Genomic DNA, 10,215 nt, shown 5'->3' on the forward strand with positions numbered 1-10,215 from the left:
TTTTAGCTTCGATGCGAAGCTGAGAAGGTATTGGTTTTACTAAGATGTTTTTTTTTTTTTGTGTCTGTTACCACTTTTTCTCAGCTCTCACCGAACCGATTTCTTTCAATGATACGTCAAAAGATCACAAATCGTATCTAGTCGAAGACATTACCCTCAAAAATTGAAAAAAAAAATCCCTCGTTACCCATAAATGGGGGAAACCTCCAAAAAAAATTACAAATTTAAAAATCGCTAATTTTCGAAATTTTTTCAATTTTTTTTACTAAAAACTGCCGTAACTTTTTCAAAAATGAACATATCAATATAATTTTTTTTCTTTATAGATGCTTGTCTTTACCTATCATTTGGTATATTTTCTTTGTAAATTTGACCCTTTATCTGCCCACAGGGGGGGATTTAAAATGACAACTTTTTCACAAAAAATTAACTTTTTCAACTTAACTTTTGAAAATGTTCCGGAAGGTCTGACACTTTTATATATATATTAAATTAAAGCTAATGTAATATACTTTAATTTAAAAAAAATTAGACCTCTGGACTTGTCTTCATGGTGAAAATGGTTACCGAATGCTATTTTTGTATGAAATTTATCGATTTTATATTTTGCATTTTTTACTTTAAAAGGCTATAACTTTTTAAAAAATGTATGGATCAATACAATTTTTTTATGAGAAGTAGTATTTATATACATATTTCATTGGACTTACTTTTTTTTTAAATCAGACTATTTCACTATATACCAGGGGGCTTCAAATATAAAAAATGCATTCAGACAGTAGAATTTTTTCAACTGAACTTTTGAAAGTGTTCCGGAAGGTCTAACAATTTTATATATATCTTAAATTGAAGCTTATGTAATATACTTTAATTTGAAAAAAAAATTTGACCTCTGGACTTGTCTTCACGGCGAAAATGGCTACCAAATGCTATTTTCGTGTGAATTTTCTCGATTTTATTTTTTATATTTTTAACTTTATAATGCTATAACTTATTGAAAAGTGTATGGATCAACACAATTTTTTTATGAGCAATAATAGTTTTTAATAATCCCTTTTTCATTCGACATACTTTATCTTAATCAGGATATTAATAAGGAACTAGTAAATCATGTAGCTTTTGCAATAATACACCCATTTTTTTTTAATTAAACACAATCTAAAGATTTCCATCGAAGCTTTTTTTTTTGATAGTGATTTTAATCACTGTTAGATATCATTATACTTGATCCAACTATACCATGGCATCACTGTACCGCGACCCCCCTGTGCTGGGTTTTTTTTATTTTGATACTAGGTTAAAATTATATATTAATATTATTTTTTTGGAATTTACTTAGATGATGTAATGTTGGATCTCTTAAATAGCCTTAAGCTCATATTTAATAATATGATAATTCATGAAGAAGCTTTTTACGAACAATTCCGCAAGGGAGATAAAACAAATAATGGCACAGTATCCAATGAGTATGCAAAAGAAGTAATTTGGAATTGTAAATTGTTTCATACCCAAACATTAGACGATCGCTTTAAGAAGCTACGTGATAAGTATTCAAATGACTATAATCAATTCAATTATGAAGGTAATATATTATGAAAATTGATCACTTTTTACTAATAAGTCAATATGAATTTTAACATAATTTTTACTATGTGAAAGGACGTGTTTATTGATATTGAGGTGGCGAAACTTGACGACGGTACGATTAGCATAGTAATGAAATAGTAGAGAAGTGAAATTTGGCTTATCATTGAAAAGAGACAGTAGTGGTGGGCTAATTGTGGTGACCTTAAATATTTGAGACTGAAAGGAAGGGGTAATCTTGCTATTTGGCTTGTGATTTGGACAGTTTGCGGCAAAAATAATAATAAATAAAATAACTTACATAGTCTAGTTTGTTCTTAAGGGAATTAGCCCATACCCGGAAAAGGAATTAAATACAGAAAAATTTTGTGAAAGTTTACATAATAAAATATTAAACACAAATTCAAGGGTTTTATATTGAAAAATTTAGTTTAATTAGTTAAGAATGACTACACATGTCGAGTGTGGGATAGCGAATGAAAAGAAAAACTTATGAATAAAAATTTAGCATCATGATTACAGTTTACATAATATTATAGATCACTTTTTAAATCATTTTACAATAATTTCGGTTTCCAAATTTAGATGAATCCTATAAGAAATTTTGCTTCTGATTCCAAATTTGTTTTATATTTGTTTCATCACATATAGTTTCTGTGATTATTACTAATTAGTAATTAAGCAATAATACAAACAAATATAATTTTTTTCTTAAAACTTTCTAAAATTGTTTAATCATGATCTAAAAGAGTTCTACAAAATTTTAAATGCTTGAAACAAATTTAACCTGTTTATTAAGATTTTAAACTTGATTATAGTAATCATTTGTCAAAAAAATTAAGCTTATTATTTACTACAACTTTTAGCTTCGATGCGAAGCTGAGAAGGTATTAATTTTACTATGATGTGTTTTTTTTTTTTTTTTATATCTGTTGCCACTTTTTCTCAACTCTCACTGGACCTATTTCTTTCAACAATACGTCAAAAGATCACAAATCGTATTTAGTTGAAGACATTACCCTTAAAAATTGAAAAATTTTCCCTCGTTCTCCGCAAATGGGGGAGATATCCAAAAAAATTACAAATTTAAAAATCGGTAAATTTTCTCATTTTTTTCAATTTTTTTCTTAAAACTTCCATAACTTTTTCAAAAATAATCAAATTAACATAATATTTTTTTATACTAAAATCTTAGATATTTCCCTTTCATTTGATATCATTTTGTTGAAAATCTAACACATTACCTGCTCATTGGGGGGGGTTAAAAATAGCAACTTTTTTACAAAAACTAACTTTTTCAACTTAATTTTTGAAAATGATCCGGAAATACTGTGTCCTTTAAACATATATCAAATTAAAGCTTATTTTATGTACTATAAAATTTAAATTTGTCCCGACACTTTAACTTCTGCATGTAAACGGCTGACGTATTTTAAAAAACGCTATTTTTGTGTTAAAATTTTCGATTTTCAATTTTTAATTTTCAACTTAAAAATGCTATAACTTTTTTTATAATAGGCTAAATTGAATAACTTTTTAGATATATAATCATTAACATTAATTAAATTCTGAATATTTCCACTGTAGAATCTTTTTAAACGCCAAAAGTTAATTAGAAATGATTACTATGATTTTTATTTAAGTGATCTATTACGATAAAAATGTAAAAAAATTTAAATTTTCTGATAAATATACTGTAAATAGTAATTATAAAATTTGCTGACAGCATATTAATCTTAACAATTTCATTTTTATCTATTTAATAATGTCAATTTCAAACTTGCAAATTGAGCTACCTGTTATGGTAATAAATTCATTTTTCTTTTTAATAAAACTTTCACTTTAAAGGACAATAAAAAGTAGGTTCAAAATTATTATTTTTTACATATTAAAAATCAAAATCAATAATAATATGAAAACAATTTAAAAAATTATATAATATATAATTAAAAGAATTACTAATCTGGGTATAATAAAGGAAATAGAAGTTGATGTTGCTTTTGTAATTATCTATCAATTTTTTTAAAATTAAACACTATCTACAGATTTGCATCGAAGCGTTTCTTATGATAGTGATTTTAATCACTGTCAGATTAAATCTATATTGGACCCAACTATGCAACGTCTCCATTATGCCGCGACCCCACTGTGCTGGGTTTTTTTATTATCAATGTTACTATGGATTTCCCTTTATCTGATTTAAAATGAAAGTAGTTTTAACTTTTAAGTCCTCCATAAATTATGAATGTTTTTTATTTTTTAATTTTTTGTTAGTATAAAAACTAATTATAATAAATTATTATTTTATAAAAATAATAATTTTTTAACAATATTAATGGGTAAAATTCATGTTTTTTCTATGTCTCGATACCTTACATTTTGAGTGCATATAACTGTTGTAGTTAAAAAACATGACATTTTTGTGTAAAAAAAAACCATTTTTTGTGTTATTGTTTTCTATATCATTTTATTTTTTAAACATTTATGCCTACCCTTTAGGTTTATTTTTATTACAGTTTAATTTTAAAATGTCAATACGAATAATTGTCTATCTAATTTATTAGATTATGATATAATTAAGAAAATGACTGGTAGTGATGTGTGGGTGCTGCTTTTTTATATCTTGTCATTGCTCGACCGTGCCCTTCCTCTGACTAATATATAAATTTGTTAAAAACTTCAGAAATACTAATCTAAAAGTGTCATATTCATAATTAAATCATTATTTAATGAATAAAAAAGTGTTTTGCTATTTAATGGTATATTACAAGAATCTTTAAATTTTATGTTCACCAAACGTAGCCAAATTTATCTTTTATTATTTATTCTAATATATTTATTTTAGGGTATATCAGCTACTTGGGTATTTATAATAATTTTACAACTTTATTTCGTTTCAGAGATGAAAAAAAACACATTGAATGATATTGAGCTAGATAAATCTAGAATCTATTCTTATAATTTTGAGAGAAAAAAATGGGTGCGTAAATACAAATTTACTCCTACTTATTGTTTATAAAAATATTGTAATACTTCATTGATAATAATTGTTCCATAATATATTTATTTTAAATGTTTAAATCGATTTTGTATGTATATTATTTATTCAAATATAATGTCTGTTAAATAAATCTTTGTTCTTTTCAATCCAACTTTATCATAATGCTCATATTAATTATAAATAATACGATTATAATTTTTGCAAAATATAACTCTACTTCATAATTATTCTGAACATTCAATAACTAATATTTATATATAAATATTTTTTATTTCTCAATTTTTAAGTTGTTAATATAATTTTGGTTTACACCGTCCGTCGGCCACCGTGCATAGCGTGACCTGTCGGACGCGAAGAGGGAGCTCCGCGATCGCCATCCGGCAGTAACACCGGAAATGCGATGCGAACGCGACAACCAATTGTATATTTATCGGGATTCCAGACCTTTACAATGGAATTAAAGTAGTAAACAAAATAAAAGCGAAGTTTTGATTATCGCGAAATGACAAATAGCACATAATTATGTTGTATTGTTATAAATTATGACACTACTTACAATATACTTATAATTATGCAATAATATAGTCGACACTGGTTTCGATTGTAAAAACCCGTGCGCCGTTTATTATTCATGGACAAAAACAGATTGTTTTAAAAAGAACCGAAAAGACGAATACAATTAATAATAATCTCCGCATAATATGGTTGCACTTTCGCTGGCGTCAGCGAAGCGGTGTCCGTCAAAGTCTTCAGACGTCAAAAAGTTAGCAGCTTTAATGGTGACGGTGCGGATTGATTCATCGAGTCCGGTCGTGTGACACGTCCAGAGCCGGTGGTGAATATCCTCGACGAATGCAAGAAGACTCCAGGAATCATTTGCGACAGGTCATCGTCAGCCGCGGAGCACTTGCTGAACTTTGCATCGTAGTGAATGGCACGCGGTATTGGTCAGTCAAACTATCAAATACCTATAATAAGTCAACGTCTGATATAGGTAGCGAGGGTCGCGGGGCATCGTGTCTCACAAGGCGCCGCAAGACTGTGTTCAATTATTTTGTCACATGGTTTGTACAGATAAATAATAATAATCATTATTTAAAGACGCCATACAAAAAATAAAACGATTTTAAACATGTTTTACGAGGTATAACTATATTTGTGCTGTATTGATGCTAGTGTTCCAAAATTTTTACCAAATTATAGAGGAGAAAATTAAATGTGACGTATATCTTTTATTTTTTTATTAACAACATTTCTAGTATTTTACATTCACTAGTAAACATTTCTATTTTTAATTATTTAAATGTTCAATAAATAGCTTCTATATTCTTTAATAATTTATTGAAAAAATTAAAAATATTGGTGATAATACAACTTTATGAAAGTTGTCTCGTGCGACACAGTTTTTATGCAAAAAACTGAATTTTTGTCCGTCGACAGTGTCGGTTCCTAGTGTTATTTTTAACGTGAAGAATTTCTTGTTGTGTGGTGGTAACCGATTACCCTCATCCTTCAGTTGCTCCCTCGACGACAATCAAAACCAGTTATTTTATACTTTGTTATTGACGCACGGGATATCAATTAGCAGTCGGTTATTTGTATTTAGTAAAACATTGTTATTATTTACGGTTGATGGTTTTAAATTTTAACTTTACTGTTTTCGTGTTTACCATAGAGTTAGTTATGTTTTATACACGTAAATAATAATTAAAATATCTATTGATCGCAAATCTGTTAGAAATTTGCATGGAGTATCTTTTTTGTAACATTCGAAAACAAGCTTGTCACGAATATGAGCTGACAGCATACAATATATTCGAGGGCGGCAGAGCGGATCAACTGTCTTTTTAGATGGTGATTTTTTAGCAGTCGAAAAAATTAAATATTCTTTCTCCATAAAATATATTATTAGCCAAAAAAATAAATTATCATGAAAAATTTGAGTATGGATTTAAAATTTTTCTGTCCCAAATTTATTTATACGTGGTAAAGTGTATTACTTAAGACCATTTTCTGCTTCGATGCGATTTTCTAAGAAGAGTTTTTTTTTTTTGTGTTTGTTACCACTTTTTCTCTCTCTTAACTTTTGAAAGTGTTCCGAAAAATCTGACACTTTTATATATATCTTAAATTAAAGCTAATGTAATGTACTTTATTATGGAAAAAAATTTCGGACTTTATTTTGTCTTCACGATAAAATAGTTACCGAATGCTATTTTTGTGTGAAAATTCTCAATTTTAAATTTTACAATTTTTACTTTAAAATGCTATAACTTTTTAAAAAATGTATGGATCAATACAATTTTTTCATTAAAAGTAGTATTTATATAAATATTTCATTCGACGTTTTTTTTTATTATTAAAATTCATAATGTGTGATAAGAAATTCTAAATTGTTTAGTGCGTAATTAATAACCTACATACATTAAATTTCTTAGGATAAAATTGCGATTTTTACAATAAATATTTAACACTAATAAATAAGTATTGGTGTCATTAAACAGCGTTTTACAAATTAAGATTGACTATAAATATATTTATGATACACAGAATACTCTTTACTATATTTATGTTATGAATGCGTGTACGCACTATAGCTGAAAGGGCTACTGGGCTCACAAGGCCTTAACTGGTAAAATAACAGAAACAATTTTTCATTTGAGATGAACAACAATAATTATATTCTGATAAAACAATGAATGATTTATTTTTTCCTATAATGAAAGATGAATGTTAATAAAAAAATATATTATTATAACATTAAACGATACATAATCTTAACAGTTAGTAAACATTTAACAACATTTATATATAATTTCTCAAGGAATATATTAAATGACTTAAATCTCAATTCACAAAAAGTATAAATGTATATAAATATAGATATAATATATTATTATAACTTGCCAATAGAAAAGAACAAGTTATTTACATTAATAAATACTTATGCATAAGTGGATGAGGAACAAATTTATGGTTTGACTTCTTTTATTTAGTTTAGCAATTTTTACTTGAGATGATGTTGCTGTTAGGTACACATATCCTGACAAATGAGCAACCACAATTGGCTGAGAACAAAGTATCCACAAAAGGATTATTTAGAAGAACCTATTTCTTCTTTCTTCATATATCTGAGCAACCACAATTGGCTTAGAACAAAAAAAAATCCATATAAAAAGGATTTATTCAGAAGAACATCTTTCTTCCATTAACACATGAAGTTCCATAACCATAAAAAAAATCAGTCTTTTATCACAAAAAAAACAACATGAAATGTGATAGCTTTACACAGTGTCGCCCTATTCTGCGGCGCGAACAATAGCGAATATGAACTTAAATTCAATTTGATATGTGCATTTCCATATGTAACGAAACAAAAATTACCTGTTTAGTTTTGATGTCTATTTGTATACATATATGTGTGTGTGTATGTGTTCTAAATTACCTTGGTTGAGCCGAATGCGTGCTGCGACGGAGTTTAACATTTAAATAATCATGATAAGGTGATGTGATTTTTTTGTGCGCGTACGAGATAGTCATTTGTGTACTACTTCGGACCGGTTCATGGACGGCATTTGTTTGTACACTCACCCCGCTTCTTTCCTATCTTGAACGTCATTTTCACTGCTCACCACATACATTGTCTCAAATTGTTTTCAATAATTTCCAACACTGAGAAATAAAATTTGTTGACCCCACTCTGAAGGCTAGTCGTGTTGTCGCAATCGGATCATTGGGTCGAACGACGGACGTTTTGTCGGAAATTAGTCAATTTTGGAACTATTCGTGGGTTAATTTTTGTCCGTAGTGGTGTGTTTTTATTTTTTAGTTGTGTGCGTTGCAACCAATTGTTTCTCTTAATATTTGTTTTTTTGTGAGTGCCCACTATTTTAAATATATAATTTTTTTAATTTTATGGCGTCGGCTGAACCTGCCTCCTACTCTTTAGCCCTTTGGGGCTAGTAATAAATATATTTTTTGTAGATATTTTAAGCGAGATTAATTTTTCTGTGCGCTGTGCCATAATCACGTGTGGCGTATTTTTTTTATTATATTTTTTTTTGTAGGTTTTTATTATAATTTATTAGGTTTATATTTTTTTATTAATATCTGTTTTTTTATTTCTCTTTGTTCCTTTAATTTGTAAACGAGGTTTTTTGACCGTTCGGTTTATTGCTTCGTGTTAACTTAAATTTTTTTTTGTTGTTAATAAAATCCCCTTAATTTAACTTAACTATTATCTTATTTTAGCTTTGATGCGAAGCTGAGAAAGTATTGGTTTTACTATGATGTGTTTTTTTTTTTTTTGTGTGTCTGTTACCACTTTTTCTCAGCTCTCACCGAACCGATTTCTTTCAATGATACATCAAACGATCACAAATTGAATCTAGTCGAAGACATTACCCTCAAAAATTGAAAAAAATTCCTTCGTTCCCCGTAAATGAGGGAAACCTCCAAAAAAATTACATATTTAAAAATCGCTAATTTTCGAAATTTTTTATATTTTTTTTACTTAAAAGAGCCATAACTTTTTTAAAAATAACCGAATCAACATAATTCTTTTTTTTTATAGACGCTTGATGTTTTTAACTATCATTTTATATATTTTTTTTATAAATTTGACCCTTTTCCTGCCCACAGTAGAGGATTCAAAATAACAATTTTTTCACAATAAATTAACTTTTTCAACATAACTTTTGAAAGTATTCCGGAAGTACTGACACTTTTATATATATCTTAAATTAAAGCTTATGTAATATACTTTAATTTGAAAAAAAAAATTTGACCTCTGAATTTGTCTTCATGGTAAAAATGACTACCGTATTAAAAAATTTGCTATTTTTGAGTTAAAATTCTGGGTTTTGTATTTTATTTTATTTTAAAATACCTGACAAGGGGAGTACAGATTTTCATAAATATTATAGAAATTAAAATTAATATAGCATAGAAAGTTAAACTTATTTAAATTTGTTTGCTTCTTTAAGTCGAGAAAAATAACTTTGAAATTTGAACTAGCTTAAATAGCCAATTTTTTCATCCGACGGTAGCAACGTACGGTTGCCAAATTGGTAAAATTATGTTTTACACGCTTAGGGTACGAGGCTCCAACCCGCGTTAGGCAATGAATTTTTTGTATTTTTTCTTAATTCTTTTTAAGTTAGTATAAATTTTTAACTCGTTTGATTTTTATCTCATTTAGATTCAATAACTTTAATAAAGATCAAGGATCCCATCACTTTAGTCGCCCCTTGCAAGAAGAAATTTCTTATTCGTATTAAAATTATTTTACTATATTTTAGATTTTAGCTTCGATGCATAGCTGAGAAGATATTTTTTTGTGACTATCATTTATTTTCTCTGCTCTAACTTGACCTACTTTTTTCAACGATACGTCAAATGACTACAATTCGTATTACTTTGTAATTTAATAATTTTTTTACTCTATTTGTGTGTGCTACTACNTTACTTTGTAATTTAATAATTTTTTTACTCTATTTGTGTGTGCTACTACTAGACTATAATATTACAAATTTTTTGGTAACATATTACTACATAAATAATTTCTAAAAAAAATGATTGTTTTTTCTCCTGAATTAACAATTGATTTTTACAAATATAATCAAATTTTA

At 27.4% G+C, this 10,215-nt stretch overlaps 2 protein-coding genes across 3 annotated transcripts in view; one reads left to right on the forward strand and one right to left on the reverse strand.

The window, feature by feature from the left end:
* Window positions 1–4,706, forward strand: part of LOC126895001 (uncharacterized) — a 14,010-nt gene extending 9,304 nt beyond the window's left edge. For both annotated transcript variants that reach the window (XM_050666454.1, XM_050666453.1), the window contains 2 exons: window positions 1,340–1,582; window positions 4,485–4,706. In XM_050666454.1, coding sequence (XP_050522411.1) covers window positions 1,340–1,582; window positions 4,485–4,603 — 362 coding nt within the window. In that variant the 3' untranslated portion in view covers window positions 4,604–4,706. The remainder of the gene's footprint in view (window positions 1–1,339; window positions 1,583–4,484) is intronic.
* The window catches only part of LOC126894982 (putative uncharacterized protein DDB_G0282133), a 175,613-nt gene that overhangs the window by 64,022 nt on the left and 101,376 nt on the right, over window positions 1–10,215 (reverse strand). The window lies entirely within an intron of this gene.

This window comes from Daktulosphaira vitifoliae, unplaced genomic scaffold (assembly GCF_025091365.1).
Source record: "Daktulosphaira vitifoliae isolate Bord-2020 unplaced genomic scaffold, ASM2509136v1 Scaffold_1, whole genome shotgun sequence".
Classification (NCBI taxonomy): Eukaryota; Metazoa; Arthropoda; class Insecta; order Hemiptera; family Phylloxeridae; genus Daktulosphaira; species Daktulosphaira vitifoliae.